Source organism: Oncorhynchus tshawytscha, linkage group LG06 (assembly GCF_018296145.1).
Source record: "Oncorhynchus tshawytscha isolate Ot180627B linkage group LG06, Otsh_v2.0, whole genome shotgun sequence".
NCBI classification, from domain to species: Eukaryota; Metazoa; Chordata; class Actinopteri; order Salmoniformes; family Salmonidae; genus Oncorhynchus; species Oncorhynchus tshawytscha.
This window is the reverse complement of record NC_056434.1, coordinates 9,574,075-9,599,075: the sequence shown is the minus strand read 5'-3', so window position 1 is coordinate 9,599,075 and position 25,001 is coordinate 9,574,075. Positions and strand designations below refer to the sequence as shown.

The window sequence follows — 25,001 nt, the reverse complement described above, 5'->3', positions numbered from 1 at the left end:
GCCGGTAGACCATCACACGTGCACATGCACACACATGCGCGCGCGCACACACACACACACACAGAAATGTCCATTATGTTGTACATGAGGCAAGTGACAAAATCAGAATTGTGTTATCGTCTAGTACTGTGAATATTATATACATTAAACAATGTAAGGCAAATAAAACAAAAAGGGCAGGGATAAAAACTACAAAAATATATACATACACATTATATATGCATATATATACACACACACACACAATGCATATATATATCTATATATCTATATATATCTATATATATATATATATATATCTATATCTATATATATATCTATATATCTATATATATATCTATATATATATATATATATATCTATATATATATATCTATATCTATATATCTATATATATAGATATATATATAGATATATATATAGATATAGATATATATATATATATATATATATAGATATAGATATATATATAGATATAGATATATATATATAGATATATATATATATAGATATAGATATATATATATTATGTTATATATATACACACACACACATAATATATGCATATATACACACACACACACACTGCTATGCATATATATACACACACACATACACATTATATATGCATATATATACACACACACACACACACACACACAATGCTATGCATATATACTGTATTTATATATACATTTACATATTACACACGGGACTGTCCTCTAATTTGGCGGTAACCACGGTAACATGCGCTCTAGTGCTTCACCTGTCCAAAAACAAGAGGGGATGCGAGGTTGTTTTTTTTTCTTTGATTGGTCATTCTACCTGTGGGTACTGAGAGATCTGTGTAATGAATAGGTGGGTAAAAAAAAAAATGTAGAAAGAGTTGTTACTCTGGCTGTGGATTGGACGGGTGGAAGGTGGGAGGTGGTGGACGGGGACGTTGGTGGTGGGAGACAGTGTTCACCCTCAAGTCCAAACCCAGCAGTATGAGTGGGTGGAATGGTGGAGGGGGGAGAGAGGAGGACGTGAGCTGGAGGGTTTAATTCCAGATTCTGAGGAAACTGTCCCATGAGCCCGTGGCTACAGCCATGCCGTCGTCTGTCACGCCTAAACAGCTCACCCTGTTGTCGTGACCGGCCAGGACACCTAGAAATAGAAGAGAGAGAGAAGAAGAGAGAGAAGAGAGAGGTGGAGATGGAGAGAGCAAGGGGAACAATAGAAGGGGGAGTCATTGTGAGTGAACGTACAGCCAGTGTTTGAGAAAGGTTGTGTTTAAAAAACATTTAAAAAAGGGATTTGAATTAGTGGCCTGGTGCGGCCCCCTCCACTACCGTACCTGCACGCTCGGCCTTGAGGGTGTCCCACACGTTGCAGTTGAAGTCGTCGTAGCCGGCCAGCAGCAGACGGCCACTCTTGGAGAAGGCCACTGAGGTGATGCCGCAGATTATGTTGTCGTGCGAGTACATCATCAGCTCTTGGTCGGCGCGCAGGTCAAACAGGCGGCAGGTGGCGTCGTCCGAGCCCGTGGTAAAGGCGTTGCCGTTGGGGAAGAACTGCACCACAAAGACAGAGAGAATGGGTTAGGTATAGTGAATTAAGTTATAACAAGAGAGAATGGGTTAGGTATAGTGAATTAAGTTATAACAAGAGAGAATGGGTTAGGTATAGTGAATTAAGTTATAACAGTGTACTTTATCTTACACATTTTCTACACTCACTGCTTCATCTAATTGTGACATGATGTTTTATAATAATCTAAGGTGATCGTGATGTTAAAGTAAGAATTTTCTGTAAAAGCTGTTCACCACTGGAACAAACTTCCAGAATGGTTCAAATGTGTCGCTAGTTGGCAAGATCGAGATACCTGGAATTATACAGATAATAGTCAAATCGTGTTTTCTTTCCCCTTATTTCTTTTTGTGGTGGAAAACGGAGTGCATGAAACATAACACATCAACCAGAATGAAGTGAATTGTTAAAACATTTCTAGGCTGTTTGTGAAGCTTTCATTCAATTGCCCATCCCTGTTGCACACAACAAGCTTCCCTGTCACAAGGGGATTTATGACAAATTTAAAATAAAAGCCTCAACAGTGATAGTCTAATCTGTTACTTAATTGCACTTTAAATGGCACTTAATATAGTCTTTTTTAAATTTTACCCCTTGAGATGGGAAAACATGTTTTTTCATGAAGTTGAACATGTACTCTTTATGACAGAATGTAAAATGTTAAACTACCCAAAATGTCGTCTATTTGTAGAAAGACCCATTTAGTTTCCTTATATCCTACAATCCATTTTCAGGTTGTCTTCTTTTTACTTGAATAAGAATCAGATTACATTGTCAGACAAATCTGTATCGTTTTCTGGCGATGTTAGCAAAAAAAGTGAATGTGATATACCAAATATAATATTTGTTGTATCTGGTCTGGAAAGCTTTATGATAACATGTTTGTGTGCTGTATGTTAATTACCATCCTACAATGTAAAAGTTATTCATATCAAAACACTATATAACTCCTGGGTCTACTACTCACGCAGACAGCATTAATGTCGGACACGTGGCCAGTGAAGGACTGCCTGCACATGCCGTCCCGGACATCCCACAGCTTGGAGGAGGCGTCACAGGCCCCCGACACAAAGGTCTTGAAGTCGGGACTAAGGGACAGGCTCATCACGTCCCCGTGTGGCCCGTAAAGCTGGTGGCCATCTGACCCGTCTCGATGTCCCATAAAGCACTGATACAGAGAGTGGGGGAGGGGGGGGGTACAGGGAAGATGTTGAGACTTGAAATGATTGGATGATGAATGGGGAGGTGCACTGGTTTCTCCTGTTTGTGTGTGTGTGTGTGTGTGTGTGTGTGTGTGTGTTACAGTCTGACACACACAGGTGTTAAGGTAAAAATCTAGATGTTAAGGTAAAAAGTGTTGAGGGGTATATCTGAGTGTTGCTTCTAGTGGGGTTAATGCCAATCTTATATCTGAGTGTTGCTTCTATTAGGGTTAATGCCAATCTTATATCTGAGTGTTGCTTCTAGTGGGGTTAAAGCCAGTGTTATATCTGAGTGTTAATTATTATAGTGGGGTTAAAGCCAGTGTTATATCTGAGTGCTGCTTCTAGTGGGGTTAAGACCAGTGCTAATTCTAGTAGGGTTAACACCAGTGTTATAGTTGAGTGTTAATACTAGTTGGGTTGACACCAATGTTATATCTGAGGGTTGCTTCTAGTGGGGTTAACGCCAGAGGGATTGAAATTGACACCACGTGGAGAATAAATGAAATGTCATTTGAATCAAAGCTACACATTGTTGTGGTTACTCAACTGAGTTTAATTCATTTCAGTTTTTTATTTATTTTATTTCACCTTTTTATAACTAGGCAATTCAGTTAAGAACAAATCCTTATTTACAATGACGGCCTACCCCGGCCAAACTCTAACCCAGACGACGCTAGACCAATTGTGCGCCGCCCTATGGGACTCCCAATCACGGCCGGTTGTTATACAGCCTGGAATCGAACCAGGGTCTGTAGTGATGCCTCTAGCACTAAGATGCAGTGCCTTAGACCGCTGCGCCACTCAGGAGCCCACTCTGTTCTCTGCGTGAAAAGACCTGGAAGAGGCCTCATAATCATTCTTCCCAGAATGCTTTGTTGCAGGTATATAATATCTATGTTTCTGCACGCACATTGATTGATTAATTGATCTCATACTATACAAAGATAAATAACTAAAATAATTCTAAACTAATCCGCCCGTTACTGAAATGGTTGCTCCAGTTTAGATGGTTTAGGTCAGGGATTGGCATTTGTTGGTCTGCGAAATGTGTAGAATTGCAGGAAATGAACTCTTAAAAACTTCTAGAATAGTACTTGAGTACCCCTGATCTAGAGAGTCAAGTTGTGTTCTTCCTCCCACACTACATCAATAAACTCACCAGGTTGTGTCCCCGGAACTAGTGACAATCTGGTTGTCATCCAGGAAACGACAGCAAGACAAATAGCCTGAAAAATAGAGGTTGAAAATAACCATTTTGGGCTAAATACGCAGTATTAACATCAATACCATATTATGTCATTACCGCTACATTTCATAGCGGTTCTCAGAGCATCCTTTTTAAAATGAAATATTCTTAGTATAAGATAAACTGGGCTTGAACCAATCAAAGACGTTGATGAGTTGAAATTGTTCCATTTCCTCTAAAATGGCAGTATTCCGCCTCTTTAAAAAAAAGCCTTCTCCAGTGTGTACCTGTGTGTCCGGGTAGCTCGCGGGTGACGCGCACGTTTCCCTCGCGGGTCTTCAGGCTGTAGATAGAACAGATGTTGTCCAGGCCTCCGCACGCCACGTAGTTCCCAGAGGGTGCGTAGGCACAGGTCATCACCCAGGAGGAGCGCAGCGGGATGGCATGCATCTACGGAACACACACACATTATTGTTTAACGCTTGTTAGCACCAGGGCTGTACAACAGAAAATTATGTCCATTCAGAAAGGACCAAATCCTAAATCCTTGAGCTCTGCACACATAACCTGTATTGTGGCATCCAAAGTCCAAGTTCAAGTTATGCGTTCAGATCTTATGTTAGGATCCATCCTGAAGTGAATTGACATTCAAATTTGGGAATAGAAATATCCTAGAAAATAAGGAGGCAATTCTTTCAGACAAATTCACTTTTTTATTTAACCTTTATTTAAGTCAGGGCGAATTTACTTCCTGATATGACCTAATTGGAAATTGAGTTGAACCCAACCATGCTTAACTTAATCACTCAGGAGTAGAATGTAAGACAGTATGCAGAAAAGAACCAAGGACAACGAGGATAGCAATGTTTGCTACAGCGTGAGGTATTTTACTGGTGTCCGTTTGTCTTTGATGTTATTTGAGAGAGGGAATTTACGCAGGTGCAGTGTAACATCTCACTATTTGAGAGAGGTTACACAGGTGCAGTATTAATCTCACTATTTGAGAGAGGTTACGCAGGTGCAGTATAACAACTCACTATTTGAGAGAGGTTACACAGGTGCAGTATTATTCTCACTATTTGAGAGAGGTTACGCAGGTGCAGTATAACATCTCACTATTTGAGAGAGGTTACACAGGTGCAGTATTAATCTCACTATTTGAGAGAGGTTACGCAGGTGCAGTATAACAACTCACTATTTGAGAGAGGTTACACAGGTGCAGTATAACGTCTCACTATTTGAGAGAGGTCACACAGGTGCAGTATAACGTCTCACTATTTGAGAGAGGTTACGCAGGTGCAGTATAACGTCTCACTATTTGAGAGAGGTTACACAGGTGCAGTATAACGTCTCACTATTTGAGAGAGGTCACACAGGTGCAGTATAACGTCTCACTATTTGAGAGAGGTCACACAGGTGCAGTATAACGTCTCACTATTTGAGAGAGGTCACACAGGTGCAGTATAACGTCTCACTATTTGAGAGGAGGTTACACAGGTGCAGTATTAATCTCACTATTTGAGAGAGGTTACGCAGGTGCAGTATAACAACTCACTATTTGAGAGAGGTTACACAGGTGCAGTATTAATCTCACTATTTGAGAGAGGTTACGCAGGTGCAGTATAACAACTCACTATTTGAGAGAGGTTACACAGGTGCAGTATAACGTCTCACTATTTGAGAGAGGTCACACAGGTGCAGTATAACGTCTCACTATTTGAGAGAGGTCACACAGGTGCAGTATAACGTCTCACTATTTGAGAGAGGTTACGCAGGTGCAGTATAACATCTCACTATTTGAGAGAGGTCACACAGGTGCAGTATAACACCTCACTATTTGAGAGAGGTCACACAGGTGCAGTATAACGCCTCACTATTTGAGAGAGGTTACACAGGTGCAGTATAACTCTCACTATTTGAGAGAGGTCACACAGGTGCAGTATAACGCCTCACTATTTGAGAGAGGTTACACAGGTGCAGTATAACGTCTCACTATTTGAGAGAGGTCACACAGGTGCAGTATAATGTAAGTCTTACCTTGTTAGTTGTGTAACTGTCCCAAATGATTAATTTGCCATCTTGGGAGGCACTTACAAGTAACCTAGACGACAGAGAGTATGGTTTCATTATATTGAAGGGTTTGACCTGTCATCACATCACACTGGCATACAAAAAAAAAGCAATGGAGCTAGTTAGAGGACACCTAATGCATGCATAACTAATGTAGCCAGAAAACCTTCTACTTCCAAAGCAGTTTAAATACGGTGTGACTCTGGAGACCTCTACTTCCCCCCCCCCACTCTGGTGGGACACCCCACATGCCAGGATCGCTGTACGAGCCTTCCAGGATAGCGACCACTTTGGATGAGCCATTTCATGTAATATTAATTGCTTCAGTTATCTAAAAAGGCGCTACAGTCGAGAGTGGAGACAGGAAGAGAAAGAGAGGGAGAGAAAGAGAGGGAGAGTGAGAGAAAGGTGGAGAGACGGGGAAGGAAACCAATAGAGCGACAGAGGGAGGAAGAATAGAGAGGTAATGATAGAGAAAAATTAGGGACAGAAAGAGAGGGAGATCGCCTACCCCCCCATTTCCCTGCCACCCACTGTCTGTTTCCATCTCTCTATTGATAGGAAGTGGGTTGTCCTGTTCCCCCCACCCCACCCCCCATCTGTAGCGAGCCAAGCGCTCAATAAAGGGAGAGCTGTGCTGCTAAAATGTCAACTACTGTATATAAAATAAACACAGGCTGTTTGTCCTCCAGGTGGTTCACTCAGAGTGCAGACGCACAAATCGGATGTATTTGGGAGCTGTACGAATGAGCACTGGTAAAACATGCATACTTGTACTCCAATGGCTCACATTTAAAATCAGAGTATCAATTTGAAATCAGTCGATGCGACTGTACTAGTCCGCATGGCAACAGTACAGTGATTGGTTAAAAATGTGCCTCTGCTCCATGCGGCGTAGTATTGAACTAGTAGCACATAGCTAGTTATGGATTCAATACAGTTCTAACAGTGAAAGGAACTTTTGACTTTCTGTCCAAAACCCACAGGACACAAGCAGCCAGTGCTTAAGAATATAGAGTTTTAGTAGTGGTGATAGTAGTGGTGGTAGTAGTAGTAGTGGTGTAGTATAGCAGCCGTAGTGGTAGTAGTATATTAGTAGTATAGTAGCAGTAGTGGTACAAACTAGTAGTAGTACTAATAATAATACATTTCATTTCTATAGTGCTTTTCATTAGAGTTACCTCATAGGACTTAGGCAAAAATAAAAAGGACAAAAACATTTAGAATCAAGGGAGGTAAAATATCAGTATCAATAGAAGTATAGTAGTAGAAGTATTGTAGTAGTATAAATAGTGTAGAAGTAGTAGAAGTATTATATAAATAGAAGTCTTGTAGTAGTAGAATGATTATGTCAATAGAAGTATAGTAATAGTAGTAGTAGTAGTATAGTAGAATATTATTAGTGTAGTAGTAGTAGTATTATATAAGTAGTAGTATTGTAGTAGTATTATGTCAATATAAGTATAGTAACCGAATAGAAGTAGTATAGCAGTAGTAGAACTATAGTAGTAGTACAAGTATAGTAGTAGTAAAGTAATAGTAAAGTATAAGTAGTGTAGCAGTATAAGTATTGTAGTAGTAGAAGTATAGTAGTAGTAGAAGTACTGTAGTAGTAGTAGTAGTAGTAGTAGAATTATTGTAGTAGTAGACATATTGCTGTTGTAGTAGTAGAAGTATTGTAGTAGTACAAGTATTGTAGTAGTAGTAGTAGTAATAGTAGTAGTACTATAAATATGGTAGTAGTAGTAGAAATATTGTAGTAGTAGTAGTAGTAGTATTGTAGTAGTTGAAGTATAGTAGTACTACAGTATCAGGAGTAGCATTGCCGGACCTGGAGTCGGTGCCCCAGTGCATTGCATAGATCTTGGCGAGGTGGCCCCTGAGAGTACGCCGCGTCCTCATCTGTATCCGGCCCACTGAGTCCAGACCAGCTGTGATCTGCCAAGACACCAGGCCCAAAGGAAACATCATCAGCATAATACACCACAGCCTTTCATAAACTTCAGGCTAGTCTGGAGTTCAATCCAAATATGTCAATGTTATTTCATAGCCTAATAGCTACGCCATTTGCTTCACAGCTATGTTTGTTTCACAGCTATTTGAGTCTTAGCTTAGTGGTTAATATTCAATCAAAACGGATACAGGGTCTACATGGTAAGACTAGAAACCCCCTGGGATTTCAGATGGTCAAAAGAGGCTCAAATTCAAGCGTAACAATGTACTTCCTTATCCCGAAAGCCTGCTTACTGGTTGCGATTGGAAGGATACCAACAGGTCATGTATATGTAGATGGTGGTAAATGTTTGGCTTTAACAAGCACACAAGATAGCTTGATCCAAGTTGTAACATGCACTTATTTCTATGTACAGTTGAAGTCGGATGTTTACATACACCTTAACCAAATACATTTAAACTCAGTTTTTCACAATTCCTGACATTTAATCCTCGTAACAATTCCCTGTCTTAGGTCAGTTAGGATCAACACTTAATTTTAAGAACGTGAAATATCAGAATAATAGTAGAGAGAAGGATTTATTTCAGCTTTTATTTCTTTCATCACATTCCCAGTGGGTCAGATGTTTACATACACTCAATTACACTCAATTAGTATTTGGTAGCATTGCCTTTAAATTGTTTAACTTGGGTCAAACTTTTCGGGTAGCGATCCACAAGCTTCCCACACTAATTTGGGTGAATTTTGGCCCATTCCCCCTGACAGAGCTGGTGTAACTGAGTCAGGTTTGTAGGCCTCTTTGCCCGCACACACTTTTTCAGTTCTGCCAACAAATTTTCTATGGGATTGAGGTCAGGGCTTGTGATGGCCACTCCAATACCATGACTTTGTTGTCCTTAAGCCATTTTGCCACAACTTTGGAAGTATGCTTGGGGTCATGATCCTTATGGAAGACCCATTTGCGACCAAGCTTTAACTTCCTGACTGATGTCTTGAGATGTTACTTCAATATATCTTCATACATTTCCTCCCTCATGATGCCATCTATTTTGTGAAGTGCACCAGTCCCTCCTGCAGCAAAGCACCCCCACAACATGATGCTGCCACCCCTCGTGCTTCACAGTTAGGTGTTCTTCGGCTTGCAAGCCTCCCCCTTTTTCCTCCAAACATAATGATGGTCATTATGGCCAAACAGTTCTAGTTTTGTTTCATCAGACCAGAGGACATTTCACCAAAAAGTACAATCTTTGTCCCCATGTGCAGTTGCAAACCGTAGTCTGGCTTTTTAATGGCGGTTTTGGAGCAGTGGCTTCTTCCTTGCTTAGCGGCATTTCAGGTTATGTCGATATAGGACTCGTTTTACTGTGGATATAAGATACTTGTGTACCTGTTTCCTCCAGCATCTTCACAAGGTCCTTTGTTGTTGTTCTGGGATTGATTTGCACTTTTCGCACTAAACTACGTTCATCTCTAGGAGACAGAACGCATCTCCTTCCTGAGCGGTATGACGGGTGCTTGGTCCCATGGTGTTTATACTTGCGTTCTATTGTTTGTACAGATGAACGTGGTACCTTCAAGCGTTTGGAAATTGCTCCCAAGGATGAACCAGACTTGTGGAGGTCTACAATTATTTTTCTGAGGTCTTGGCTGATTTCGTTTGATTTTCCCATGATGTCAAGCAAAGAGGCACTGAGTTTGAAGGTAGGCCTTGAAATACATCCACAGGTACACCTCCAATTGACTCAAATGATGTCAATTAGCCTATCAGAAGCTTCTAAAGCCATGACATAATTTTCTGGAATTTTCCAAGCTGTTTAAAGGCACAGTCAACTTAGTGTATGTGAACTTCTGACCCACTGGAATTGTGAGACAGTGAATTATAAGTGAAATAATCTGTCTGTAAACAATTGTTGGAAAAATTACTTGTGTCATGCACAAAGTAAATGCCCTAACCGACTTGCCAAAACTATAGTTTGTTAACAAGAAATTTGTGGAGTGGATGAAAGAAACGAGTTTTAAATGACTCCAACCTAAGTGTATGTAAACTTCCGACTTAAATTGTAAGTAAATGTGTTAAACTGTAAGTAAATTTGTTAAATCCTTTACCTGTGAAAGAGTGGAGTCACTACAGGCTTTCCTAGCATCCTGTAAAAAAACAACATGGCAAAGTTCAGAGTTGAGAGACTGAAAGGTGCTAACATATAAGGTGCTAAGGAAACAGAGTATATCAGACAGTAGTTCCAGTATGAATATAATATGATTTGAATGGCTGATAGATAGATGCCAAGGAATGGCATCGAATGCTTATCTGAAACATTATTCTGCAAAGATCTTTACGGTTTAGATTTCTCGAGTCAAGGAATCAACACACACACACACACACACACACCCCATACCCGGATTTGATTGCGTAGTTGCTCTGCTTCCTGCCGTAACTGTTCCAGCTCACTCATTGTCCCTCTGATGTGTTCAGGAATACTGGGTTTGTAAAAATAAAAAAAACACAGACGAGTTGATACCTGCAAAACAGACAGACAAACTTTCAGAGGAGCACTTCCCTAGGCTGGAATAAACATGGACATCCTGTGGATGGGGCTGCTTTGGCCTGAGTGGAGGGGCAATAGCCTGTACCCAGACACAGGCAGCCTGTACCCAGACACAGGCAGCCTGTACCCAGACACAGGCAGCCTGTACCCAGACACAGGCAGCCTGTACCCAGACACAGGCAGCCTGTACCCAGACACAGGCAGCCTGTACCCAGACACAGGCAGCCTGTACCCAGACACAGGCAGCCTGTACCCAGACACAGGCACTACTAGGGGAGGCCCGGGTCTTCAATCCCCTCCAGTCTGGTTCAAAAGGTCATAGACTGACTTTTTCCACTCAATCAGGCCTGGTGTTTTGCACTGTGCTGCTTTAGCTCCATGCCCGGCCATTGATTGTTTGAATATGATTTGATGTGCAAATGAAGGGTGTTACTGTACTATAACACTAGGCTGTGTGTGTGTGTGTGTGTGTGTGTGTGTGTGTGTGTGTGTGTGTGTGTGTGTGAGACCACTTCCTTTACCTAGGGGAGCCTGAATGTGGGTCACAGAGCACTCTTCAGAAATGTTTGGAGCGCCAGGCCCCTTTCATTTTTGCAGCATTCTATCCAGAATCAAATCAATCAAATGTATTTATAAAGCCCTTTTTTACATCAGCCGATGTCACAAAGTGCTGTACAGAAACCCAGCCTAAAACCCCTAAACAGCAAGCAATGCAGATGTGGTGCGACGCAACCTTGGATTAGTGTTTAAGTTCCATTTCGATAATTTAGCAATTAGTCTGCTAGGGAATTTATTTGTTCCACATTGGAAAATAAATAACAATTGTGAGAAAATGTGAAAAGATGTCATCAAGGCAAAAGGGTGGCTACTTTAAAAATCTCAAATATAAAATAGATTTGGATTTGTTTAACACTTTTGGTAACTACATGATTTCATATGTGTTATTTCCTAGTGTTGATGTCTTCACTATTATTCTACAATGTAGAAAATAGTACAAATAAAGAAAAACCCTGGAATGAAAAGGTGTCCAAACTTTTGACTGGTACTGTGTACCATATATATACACACTGCTCAAAAAAATTAAGGGAACACTTAAACAATACAATGTAACTCCAAGTCAATCACACTTCCGTGAAATCAAACTGTCCACTTAGGAAGCAACACTGACTGACAATACATTTCACATGCTGTTGTGCAAATGGAAATTATAGGCAATTAGCAAGACACCCCCAATAAAGGAGTGATTTGATTTGATTTGATTTGGTTCTGCAGGTGGTGACCACAGACCACTTCTCAGTTCCTATGCTTCATGGCTGATGTTTTGGTCACTTTTGAATGCTGGCGGTGCTTTCACTCTAGTGGAAGCATGAGACGGAGTCTACAACCCACACAAGTGGCTCAGGTAGTGCAGCTCATCCAGGAGGGCACATCAATGCGAGCTGTGGCAAGAAGGTTTGCTGTGTCTGTCAGCGTAGTGTCCAGAGCATGGAGGCACTACCAGGAGAGGCCAGTACATCAGGAGACGTGGAGGAGGCCGTAGGAGGGCAACAACCCAGCAGCAGGACCGCTACCTCCGCCTTTGTGCAAGGAGGAGCAGGAGGAGCACTGCCAGAGCCCTGCAAAATGACCTCCAGCAGGCCACAAATGTGCATGTGTCTGCTCAAACGGTCAGAAACAGACTCCATGAGGGTGGTATGAGGGCCCGACGTCCACAGGTGGGGGTTGTGCTTTACAGCCCAACACCGTGCAGGATGTTTGGCATTTGTCAGAGAACACCAAGATTGGCAAATTTGCAACTGGCGCCCTGTGCTCTTCACAGATGAAAGGAGGTTCACACTGAGCACATGTGACAGACGTGACAGAGTCTGGAGACGCCGTGGAGAACGTTCTGCTGCCTGCAACATCCAGCATGACCGGTTTGACGGTGGGTCAGTCATGGTGTGGGGTGGCATTTCTTTGGGGGGCCGCACAGCCCTCCATGTGCTCGCCAGAGGTAGCCTGACTGCCATTAGGTACCGAGATGAGATCCTCAGACCTCTTGTGAGACCATATGCTGGTGCGGTTGGCCCTGGGTTCCTCCTAATGCAAGACAATGCTAGACCTCATGTGGCTGGAGTGTGTCAGCAGTTCCTGCAAGAAGAAGGCATTGATGCTATGGACTGGCCCGCCCGTTCCCCAGACCTGAATCCAATTGAGCACACCTGGGACATCATGTCTTGCTCCATCCACCAATGCCACGTTGCACCACAGACTGTCCAGGAGTTGGCGGATGCTTTAGTCCAGGTCTGGGAGGAGATCCCTCAGGAGATCATCTGCCACCTCATCAGGAGCATGCCCAGGCGTTGTAGGGAGGTCATACAGGCACGTGGAGGACACACACACTACTGAGCCTCATTTTGACTTGTTTTAAGGACATTACATCAAAGTTGGATCAGCCTGTAGTGTGGTTTTCCACTTTAATTTTGAGTGTGACACCAAATCCAGACCTCCATGGGTCGATAAATTTGATTTCCATTGATAATTTGTGTGTGATTTTGTTGTCGGCACATTCAACTATGTAAAGAAAAAGTATTTAATGAGAATATTTCATTCATTCAGATCTAGGATGTGTTATTTTAGTGTTCCCTTTATTTTTTGAGCAGTGTACACACACACACACACTACAAGTCAAGGCTCTGCAGGGGCCTTGCTTCAGCAGGTGTCCGGACTGGTGTTTGAGATTATATATATATATATATATATTTTAATACACACATACTGTATATTCACTTGAATGCCACTGTACGTACAACCTTCTTATTCCAAAACTATTCTACTCAAGGCTCTATTGAAGACTGTTTGCCATTCTATTTCCACTGCAGAATACATTTAAAAAATATGTCTGCATCAGATAGGAAGCGCACTGACAAAGGTAAGACAGCGGAGAAAGCAACACTTCTGTCTGGGAATGCTGTTTCCGTCATGACACATGCTGAAGCAAGCCCCCTGCAGAGCCTTTGACGTCAGCTTACCAGTGACTTGCTGCTGCCTTACACTATAAAGTAGCTTACATGTCTCACTGGCCAACATATAAGCTCATTCCATTTGAACTATTAAACATAACATTATGCACATATGCTTAATTAAACATATTTGCGCCTGTGAAATGCAAAATAATTAATTCAATCCTCAAAAATGGAACACTACATTTCTAGAACGACAGACTTCAAAAGTATGCCCTAAAAAGGTTCAATCTGGAATGTTTACTCTACTCAAATGACACATTTCTCGAAGGCGTTAAGCCTCAACAACTGCTTCTCGGGGGCCGATGGCAATTAAGGCAGTTTCCCCGGACCCCTCTTTTTAATTTTTTTAAAATTTTCCCTTTATTTAACTAGGCAAGTCAGTTAAGAACAAATTCTTATTTTCAATGACAGCCTAGGAACAGTGGGTTAACTGCCTGTTCAGGGACAGAACAACAGATTTGTACCTTGTCAGCTCAGGGGTTTGAACTTGCAACCTTCCGGTTACTAGTCCAACGCTCTAACCACTAGGCTACCCTGCCACCCCACCTCTGATCCAGGGTTATATGTGGAAGACATTTCGGTTGAATGCATTGTTGTGCAACTGATTAGGTATCCCCTTTGCCTTTCCCATGTCCATTTATGAGGCTCTCTCTGATTCTAATAACCCATATTCAGTGGTGGACTGGGAGTAGGGCTGGGCGGTATACTGTCTTTTACTATATACCGGTATTGATGCACGGACCGGTTTGGGTTTTTACCTTCTATAAAAGGTATTTGAATGTTTGGTTTGTTAGATGTGATAGCCTTGAGATTGTCCATGTTTGGCTACAATCTTGTGTCTGACCTCCTCAGATCATTTTCTGTTTTTCTTTATTTTGTCCATGCTCATTGCGGTACACAGTGACACAAAACAGGAAAATTAGTCCTTTTCTCTACTCAAACTGGTTGAATATGTGATTGTTAAATTGCAGGCACCTTCAACTCCCCATAGGTGGGTTCAATTCCAAAGTGAATGAGAATCACCTGCTTGAAATCTCATTATTTCTAAAACTACTTCTAGAAGGTGCCAATAATATTGTCCGGGCCATTTTAGGATTTCTTTTAGTAAATTATTCAGATTGTTTTTGTTTTGTTCAACTGCACACCAAAGACATACATATGTGGATACCAAAATATGTTTTAATTTCAACAATTTTCTAGACAAAATGATGCATTATTTGAAAAAAAGTACAAGGGTGTAAATATTTTTGTCCACGACAGCATGCGTCGTGCCCTAGGATCATGCACTACTCATGAAGCAAATTTTTTACTTTCATTATTCAAAAACATAAAAATGCCACCAAATACTGTAAACATTTCAAATAATGAGGCCTCACAAGTGGCGCAGGGTTCTAAGGCACTGCATCGCAGTGCTAGAGGCGTCACTACAGATCCGGGGTCGATCCCGGTGCGGCTGGCTTCTGGGTTAAGCGAGCAGTGTGTCAAGAAGCAGGCAGCTTGGCGGGGTTGTGTTTTGGAGGACGCATGGCTCTTGACCTTCACCTCTCCCGAGTCTGTACGGGAGTTGCAGCGATGGGACAAGACTAACTACCAATTGGATATCATGAAAAAAGGGGTAAAAATACTATTTTTAAATGTTTTAATTATAATAAAAAACATCATATGATGTTTTGGCCATATCACCCAGCCCTAAATGAGAGGCCCAGTGAATGGCACAGAGACGGTGATGACAATGTGGAGCTCTGCACTGGCTCCCTATTGTTTAGTGCTTGGCACCACCTCAGTATGCAGGCCCTAAGTCTGGCCATGGATGGAAGGCTCTACAACAGCCACCACCTGCCCTGTTCAGCACTATTGTAACCAACGCTGACACACACATGCATAAATGCATTCCCAATTCAACATGTGAAATAAACAAACATGTGCATGCACGCACAACACACCCACAAAATAATGCCTCACACACACACACACACACAATGTCTGCTGGGTTAAAGTCACTGGAAATTCAACAAGATGTCCTCAAAGCACCTTCTGTTGTAATATCACATGTAGCTTTGGCTTCCAGGCCTCGATTCAACTTCTTGGCTTCACATACAGTTGAAGTCGGAAGTTTACATACACCTTAACTGAGTTTAAATATATTTGGCTTTCACAATTTAATCCTAGTAACAATTCCCTGTCTTAGGTCAGTTTGGACCACCACTTTATTTTAAGAATTATGAAATATCAGAATAATAGTAGAGAGAAAGATTGATTTCAGCTTTTATTTCTTTCATCACATTCCCAGTGGGTTAGAAGTTTACAATACACTCAATTAGTATTTGGTAGAATTGCCTTTAAATTGTTTAACTTGGGACAAACGTTTCGGGTTGCCTTCCACAAGCCTCCCACAATAAGTTGGGTGAATTTTGGCCCATTCCTCCTGACAGAGCTGGTGTAACTCAGTCAGGTTCGTAGGCCTCCTTGCTCGCACACGCTTTTTCAGTTCTGCCCACAAATGTTCTATAGGATTGAGGTCAGGGCTTTGTGATGGCCACTCCAATACCATGACCTTGTTGTCCTTAAGCCATTTTGCCACAACTTTGGAAGTATGCTTGGGGTCATGTCCATTTGGAAGACCCATTTGCGACCAAGCTTTAACTTCCTGACTGAAGTCTTGAGATGTTGCTTCAATATATCCACATAATGTTCCTGCCTTATGATGCCATCTATTTTGTGAAGTGCACCGGTCCCTTCTGCAGCAAAGCACCCCCAAAACATGATGCTGCCATCCCCATAATTCACGGTTGGGATGGTGTTCTTCAGCTTGCAAGCATCCCCTTTTTTCCTCCCAACATAATGATGGTCATTATGGCCAAACAGTTCTAGTTTTGTTTCATCAGACCAGAGGACATTTCTCCAAAAAAGTAGGATCTTTGTCCCCATGTGCAGTTGCAAACTGTATTTTTTAATGGCAGTTTTGGAGCAGGGAGGCCTTTCAGAGCGGCCTTTCAGGTTATGTCGATATAGGACTCGTTTTTACTGTGGATATAGACAAACAGTGTGCTTAGATGAAGATAAGATCAAATTTTATGACCAATTTATGCAGAAATCCAGGTAATTCCAAAGGGTTCACATACTTTTCTTGTCATGGTAATTTGGTTGTAATGACACTACCCCTCGTGGGCACCATTGAATATTATTGGCTTTCAGTTTCACATTTTCACCACTGTTTAAACGTGCCAATTCCACCTTCTTTAAGCCTCTTTCTGACAAGACCTTCCACACCGAAGGTGTATACGAAGATTAGATGAAAGCCTGCTAGGGGCTATATCAAATGCTACCACGCTGAATCTTCCCTGACATCCACATCCACTCCACAACATCAAAATAGCATTAATGGATTTTCAAGTTACACTTGCATCTGAAAATAGCCCACTTTTAGTTTGAATTTTGAACTGTTATATTATAGACCAATTCCCAGGTCGCGTCATGAAAAGTTGCGAGCGCAGTTCGTCATTAGAAACCTCTTTGTTTACCTAGCAGTGGATACAATCTCATGCAAATTCAAATGCAGATTGTGCAAGTTAAAACCTCCACAGGATTGGTGGGTCCCCCTCGGGATGGTTGAGCTAATGTAGGCTAATGCGATTAGCGTTGTAAGTAACAAGAACATTTCCCAGTACATAAGACATATCTGATACGGACAAAAAGCTTACATTCCTGTTAATCTAACTGCAGTTTCCAATTTACATTAGCTACTACAGTGAAAGAACACCATGCTATTGTTTGAGGAGAGTGCACAGTTATGAACTTGAAAAGTTTGGTGTTACTACACCAATTAGACACATTTGGGCAGTCTTGATACCAAATTCTGAACAAAAATGCAATGGTTCATTAGATCAGTCTAAAACTTTTCACATACACTGCTGCCATCTAGTGGCCAAAATCTAAATTCGGCCTGGGCTAGAATAATACATTATGGCCTTTCTCTTGCATTTAAAAGATGGTACAAAAAAATTATACAAAAGAACGGTTGGTTTTCTCTCTGTATTATCTTTTACCAGATCTAATGTGTTATATTCTCCTACATTCATTTCACATTTCCACAAACTTCAAAGTGTTTCCTTTCAAATAGTATCAAAAATATGCATATTTTGCTTCAGGTCGTGAGCTACAGGCAGTTAGATTTGGGTATGTCATTTTGGGGGAAAACTGGAAAAAAAGGTCAGATCCTCATTAAGAAACACGTGATCAGATGGTTATCGTCTACAACATCACAGACATCAGAGGATTGATTACCTAGCAAGCCAGTGAGGCGAGAAAATATCACAAATAGAGCCAGACGAATAATAGACTTGCTAATAGCTATAGCCATCAGTCTTGGGCGTTTTCATGATCATCACACACACTCACAGTTCAGTTTGTCAAGGTCCCGACATCAGCTATTCTGCTAGAGAACCTTAGATGTCGGGAGGTGCGCGCATCACTTGAAAAGAGCTCTATTGGGAGTACTGTCTGTGTGTCTCACCCAAACCCTCTTACGGTCGGTCACAAGGCCACTAACTTCACCTCTCCTGAGTAGGTCACATTGTTAGACTTGACTGTAACCTAATCCTAAGGATTATCATAGTTTAGTATTATCTAGGGCTGTGACGGTCATGGAATTTCGGATGAAAGTTATTGGCCAGCCAAATGACCGCAGTTCCTGTAATAACCATTCAAATACCCCCAAAAAAATAGATATATAATATATAATTATATATACTACAACTACTGTTCAAAAGTTTGGGGTCACTTAGAAATGTCCTTGTTTTTGAAAGCAAAGCACATTTTTGTCCATTAAATAACATCAAATTGATCAGAAATACAGTGTACAGTCGTGGCCAAAAGTTTTCAGAATGACACAAATATTAATTTTCACAAAGTCTACTGCCTCAGTTTGTATGATGGCAATTTGTCCCTCTTTGCCATGCAAATTTACTGAATCCCCAAAAAACATTTCCACTGCATTTCAGCCCTGCCACAAAAGGACCAAGCTGACATCATGTCAGTGATTCTCTCGTTAACACAGGTGTGAGTGTTGACGAGGACAAGGCTGGAAATCACTCTGTCATGTTGATTGAGTTCAAATAACAGAATGGAAGCTTCAAAAGGAGGGTGGTACTTGGAATCATTGTTCTTTCTCTGTCAACCAGGGTTACCTGCAAGGAAACACGTGCCGTCATCATTGCTTTGCACAAAAAGGAATTCACAGGCAAGGATATTGCTGCCAGTAAGATTGCACCTAAATCAACCATTTATCAGATCATCAAGAAGACCGGTTCAATTGTTGTGAAGAAGGCTTCAGGGCACCCAAGAAAGTCCAGCAAGCGCCAGGACCATCTCCTAAAGTTGATTCAGCTGCGGGATTGGGGCACCACCAGTGCAGAGCTTGCTCAGGAATGGCAGCAGCCAGGTGTGAGTGCATCTGCACGCACAGTGAGGCGAAGACTTTGAGGATGGCCTGGTGTCAAGAAGGGCAGCAAAGAAGTCACTTCTCTCCAGGAAAAACATCAGGGACAGACTGATATTCTCCAAAAGGTACAAGGATTGGACTGCTGAGGAATGGGGTCAAGTCATTTTCTCTGATGGATCCCCTTTCCGATTGTTTGGGGCATCTGGAAAAAAAGCTTCCAAAGAAGACAAGGTGAGTGCCACCATCAGTCCTGTGTCATGCCAGTAAAGCATCCTGAGGTCATTCATGTGTGGGGTTGCTTCTCAGCCAAGGGAGTGGGCTCACTCACAATTTTGCCTAAGAACACAGCCATGAATAAAGAATGGTACAAACACATTCTCCGAGGTGTAACTTCTCCCAACCATCCAGGCAAAGTTTGGTGAAGAACAATGCCTTATCCAGCATGATGGAGCACCTTGCCATGAGGCAAAAATGATAACTAAGTGGCTCAGGGAACAAAACATTGATATTTTGGGTCCATGTCCAGGAAACTCCCCAGACCTTAATCCCATTGAGAACTTGTGGTCAATCCTCAAGCGGCGGGTGGACAAACAAAACACAAATTCTGACAAACTCCAATAATTGTTTATGCAAGAATGGGCTGCCATCAGTCAGTATGTGGCCCAGAAGTTCATTGACAGCATTCCAGGACAGATTGCAGAGGTCTTGAAAAAGAAGGGTCAACACTGCAAATAGTGACTCTTTGCATCAACTTCATGTAATTGTCAATAAAAGCCTTTGACACTTATTAAATTCAGTATTAAATTCATATATTCAGTATACTTCAGTATTCAATAGTAACATCTGACAAAAATATCTAAAGACACTGAAGCAGCAAACTTTGTGAAAATTAATATTTGTGTCATTCTCAAAACTTTTGGCCACGACTGTAGACATTGTTAATGTTGTAAATGACTATTGTAGCTGGAAACAGCTGATTTTTTTCTAGAATATCTACATAGCGTACAGAGGTCCATTATGAGCAACCATCACTCCTGTGCTCCAATGGCACGTTGTGTTAGCTATATCCAAGTTTATCATTTTAAAAGGCTAATTGATCATTAGAAAACACTTTTGCAATTATGTTAGCACAACTGAAAACTGTTGTCCTGATTAAAGAAGCAATAAAACTGGCCTTCTTTAGACTAGTTGAGTATCTGGAGTATCAGCATTTGTGGGTTCAATTACAGGCTCAAAATGGCCAGAAACAAAGCTCTTTCTTCTGAAACTCGTCAGTCTATTCTTGTTCTGAGAAATTAAGGCTATTCCATGCGAGAAATTGCCAAGAAACTGAAGATCTCGTACAACGATGTGTACTACTCCCTTCACAGATCAGCACAAACTGGCCCTAACCAGAATAGAAAGAGGAGTGGGAGGCTCCGGTGCACAACTGAGCAACAGGAAAAGTACATTAGTGTCTAGTTTGAGAAACAGACGCCTCACAAGTCCTCAACTGGTAGCTTCATTAAATAGTACCTGCAAAACACCAGTCTAACGCCAACACTGAAGAGGCAACTCCGGGATGCTGGCCTTCTAGGCAGAAAAGCCATATCTTAGACTGGCCAATAAAAAGAAAAGTATAGATGGGCAAAAGAACACAGACACTGGACAGAGGAACTCTGCCTACAAGGCCAGCATCCCGGAGTCGCTCTTCACTGTTGACGTTGAGACTGGTATTTTGCGGGTACTATTTAATGGGTGTGGGTGAAATAGCAGAATCCACTAATTCGAAGGTGTGTCTACATACTTTTGTATACAGTACCAGTCAAAGGTTTAGACACACCTACTCATTCCAGGGTTTTTCTTTATTTTGACTATTTTCTACATTGTAGAATAATAGTGAAGACGTCAAAACTATGAAATAACACATATGGAATCATGTAGTAACCAAAAAAAGTGAGATTCTTCAAAGTAGCCACATTTTCCACTCTCCTCCTCTCCTGACTGCATGTGCTACATTGAAATAGAATGAATAGAACTGGCATCCTCATTCAAGTCAATGATGGCATAATGGGTGGACTGGCGGCCATTGCGAGTGTACCCATAGGAGCAAAGCAGGAAGTCAAAGTAGGAAGTAAAAGCAGGAAGAGTACCCATCAATATGTGCTGTGATTTTTTTAAAATATGAAACTCAACTGACATTAGAGCCACATCAGTTAAACGGTAGACTCAGCGATATGACGTAAATGCAGAAAGCAAACAGCATGGTGGGTCACACAAAAATGAAGACCTTTGTAGTGCAAGGCTCAGCTAAACTTCTCAGCTGTTTTGGTCTGAACCTACCATTCTCTAACAGCCCGAAGCGAACCCAATGTACATGGCAGATACTGCGTGTGGCTGTGTGGGAGCAAAGTCTTGCATCTCACTCATCTCAGTATCTGCGGCGCTGCTAGTGGCAAAGGTCATTTTGCTGTGTCTACCTTTAACATTACTTGAAATGACCATTTCTACATTAGCATGGCATGTAGATTGTTTGCTTACGACACCTTGTTTGTTTCAGCAAAGGAGCAACCAAGTTTAATCACATTAAGAATCCACGCTACCACAGAAACGTCATCAACCACACCAGTGCCAGGCTGTCCCGTCTTCAGTCAGCTGTTTGTTCCACCCCCCAAAAAAAATCAAATGATATATACATTTTTTTAAACATTTTATTAAATTAGGTTATGACCAATATTTTATTTTCATGACAGTTTTACGGTCTTCATTCATAACCGTCAGTTACACAGTTGTACGGTAATTGTGCCAGCCCTAAATGTATCCAGCTTTAAATTGAAGATTGGATTAATTTTCAAAGTAACATTGTCTCTGGTGAAATGGTATTGCTAGCTGAATAGGACTTATTCATGTGTAATGAATGGGTTTGATCTGATATGTGTTTTGTGTTAAACCACTGTAACAGGTCGGTCAAAAGCCATGGTTGTAAGAATGTTATTGTGAATGTTTGGAGTGGTAGATATTGGTCACGTCACACTGTGACAGAGTGTGATACGAGTATGAAATGTCAGTCTTGGGGGAATTAAACAACATTTTGTGTGTGTTGTGTGTGAGCAGGTGCGGTGGTTTTGGTGTATACATTTTGTTAACTAGGCAAGTCAGTTAATTACAAATTCTTATTTACAATGATGGCCTACACCGACCAAACCCAGATGACACTGGGCAAATTGTTCACCACCCTATGGGACTCCCAATCACAGCCGGATGTGATACAGTTTGGATTCGAACCAGGGACTGTAGTGACACATCTAGCACTGAGAAGCAGTGCCTTAGACCACTGCGCCACTCAGGAGCAATCTCCAATAGGGTGATGCATAGTTGCCAAGAGGTGGACATGACTTAAACCTGTGTGAAGACGAAAGGAGATGTGGTAGCCCTACCGGGTGACAACTTGTTCACTTTCCAGAATGACTATTCCAAACATCTGGAGAATTATATCACGCGAATTGACTGCCCAGATAGGCTAATTATTTCCCGGACAAGCTGAGTATTTACACGGCAGTATTTACAAGTGCAGACATTAGGAAATGCATGAAATGCATGCAGTATAAAATAGATGCATATCAATCATGATCTTCATATCTTCTCTAATAAATAATTTGCCACTTATCGCATAGCCACTGTAACAAGATAGAACAAAAACATGCTAGGTAAGTTTTATTGCCTACCCGTTCACAAACAGCTACAGTATTACAGGTCAAAGTTTACATACTATGATAACAGATAGTAGTAATGCTGTTTACAACACTGCATTACCTCAACTTTTCTGGTTTGAGGCCTTATTAAACATGTCATGATATTGTTTTAAACTGTATCATACTGCAGATGTACTGTATAAATAATAACTACAGCAAAAACAAACAGTGCGCTAGTTACAGGACTAGACAACAGGCGTATTGTAAGAAACTATAGGAAAATGGCTATCATTTTAATGCGGGTTGTGGATACAATCAGAGAGATAGGATATATGAAAGTCCCAACTTTGTTACAATATTGTTACGTTGTAACAGCACCTCAACACTGAACTGGAAGGTTCTTCTCTGTTCTGACAGATTCTTGAACACGTGTTGCTTTGACAAAATGAAATATTGAGATATTTTATATCTCCAAACCCATATCAATGATCGTGGCAGGTATTTTCAAGACAAAATATGCAGCAAATTAAGCAATATATGCGCCCCGTTACAGTAGCAGGCTTGCTACAAGTTGCCGCTCAAATGAACAGAATGTCATCTAGAATTGATAAATGTAAATAAAAAAATTAAAAGACGAAAAATGAATACCACCGGTATCTTGCTCTATATATCTGAATAAGGCTTCATTATAATCGTGAATGTAGTCTTATTAATCTATAGCCTACAGTAGGTCGTTTATTTCCGTCAGACGTGCAAGGCCGCGTTTCGATAACACCGAATCATCCCCAATAAAAGCTTCGGTGAGAAAAACAGCAAGCCTTGAAAGATATATAAGTAGCTATTATGATGAACACTATTCAATATATGGGGTTTTTAATGTATCAATTAATCTCTTAATGTTTTGCAACCTCAATGCAAAACAAAGGCCGACATCAAACCGTATTGTATAGGGTGTACCCAAAGCAGGAAATAAAAGCAAGAAAATACCAAGAGGTTCAGCTCGTTTAGCACACGTTATTACCTGAAACTGGATTTTTGGGGGGGACTGTCCACGTCGTTCCAATCAGTGTCACGATAGTCCGTTTTCAAATGGCAAACATGGTCTCGGTTGTGAAAGAAATGTCAAGATAGCGGTATTAATTTTAAGACAATTTAACTGATTTAAAGGGCCAGGGACTCGCGCAACTCCGTCAGGATTTGACAGAATGTTCACCAACCAATCTAATCACCACACCCATGAGGAAACTGGGAACATGGCAACAGTGCGCGGAGGGGTGCACTCACAGAGATGTAGTGTGTTTTAATATGACCTATTTCTAAAACATGTTCAAACGTATTCATAAGACACGTTTTTACATTTATTTCAGTGAGTTTGCTCTACTTACTTAAGTGTCCGTTTTTCTTGTACAATAATGAGCAAATCAATCGTGTCGCAATAGCTTTGTTTTACCCACAGGAAAATGGTATTGTCTGTCAGCGCCCTCAATAAAACGAAAGAACGGAGTACATACAACAAATAGGTACAATGGTGTGCGTGAAAAGCTATTGCAGAGATCTGGACACATTTGATATTATTTTCAAATGTTGAAGGAGCTTTAACCGCCGACTGCATTTATTATTCCTTCATCATGTTGTATCGGTTACAGCTACAGTGAATTGGGAAGGGAAGTGTGCAGTAAGAGGGGCGACAGAGTGCTTTACGATGACGAAATTCCAAAGTAATTCCGTGTTTACTTAAAACGTCAATCAGCAGTTGAAACAATATCAAAGCTGGTCCCCGCCTGGAAAAGGAAAAGGCTGGGATATGAGGTTGGAGAACCAGGTTATAACCACTCTCAAATTAATAACAGAGCTATGGATGTGAGGACGGAGCATCCATGATATCAAAATTATAATTTTAACCATGTTTTGTAGTGTTTGTTTACATTTGTAGTGTTTGTTTACATTTACTTTGTTTACAAACGTTGGAGTAAAATAAGTTAATATTATTGGTTCTGATGGGGTATGACAGTTGAATTAAGCTTATAAAATAAAATGTTATCGTTCACACATATTTAGCAGATGTTATTGCGGGTGTAGAAAAATGCTTGTGTTCCTAGTTCCAACAGTACAGTAGTATCTAACAATTCACAACAATACACACAAATCTAAAAGTAAAAGAATGAAATTAAAAAATATATAAATATTAGATCGGAGTGGCATTGCTTAAAATACAGTAGAATAAAAAACAGTATATACATATGAGATGAGTAAACCAGTATGCAAACATTATTAAAGTGACTAGTGTTCCATTTTTAAAGTGCCCAGTGATTCCAAGTCTATGTACAGTTGAAGTTGGAAGTTTACATACAC

General features: G+C 41.0%; 1 protein-coding gene across 1 annotated transcript; it reads right to left on the bottom strand.

Annotated features, from left to right (window-relative positions):
* Positions 1-617: 617 nt before the first annotated feature.
* On the bottom strand, positions 618-23,872 carry LOC112251999 (guanine nucleotide-binding protein subunit beta-4-like). Its single transcript, XM_042322937.1, is given in 11 exon segments — positions 618-1,149; positions 1,340-1,556; positions 2,540-2,688; positions 2,691-2,740; positions 3,937-4,003; positions 4,251-4,413; positions 6,001-6,064; positions 7,865-7,971; positions 10,094-10,132; positions 10,384-10,506; positions 23,671-23,872. Coding segments are annotated over 10 exon segments (1,020 nt in total). The 5' UTR covers positions 10,441-10,506; positions 23,671-23,872; the 3' UTR covers positions 618-1,042.
* Between the last annotated feature and the right edge of the window lie 1,129 nt (positions 23,873-25,001).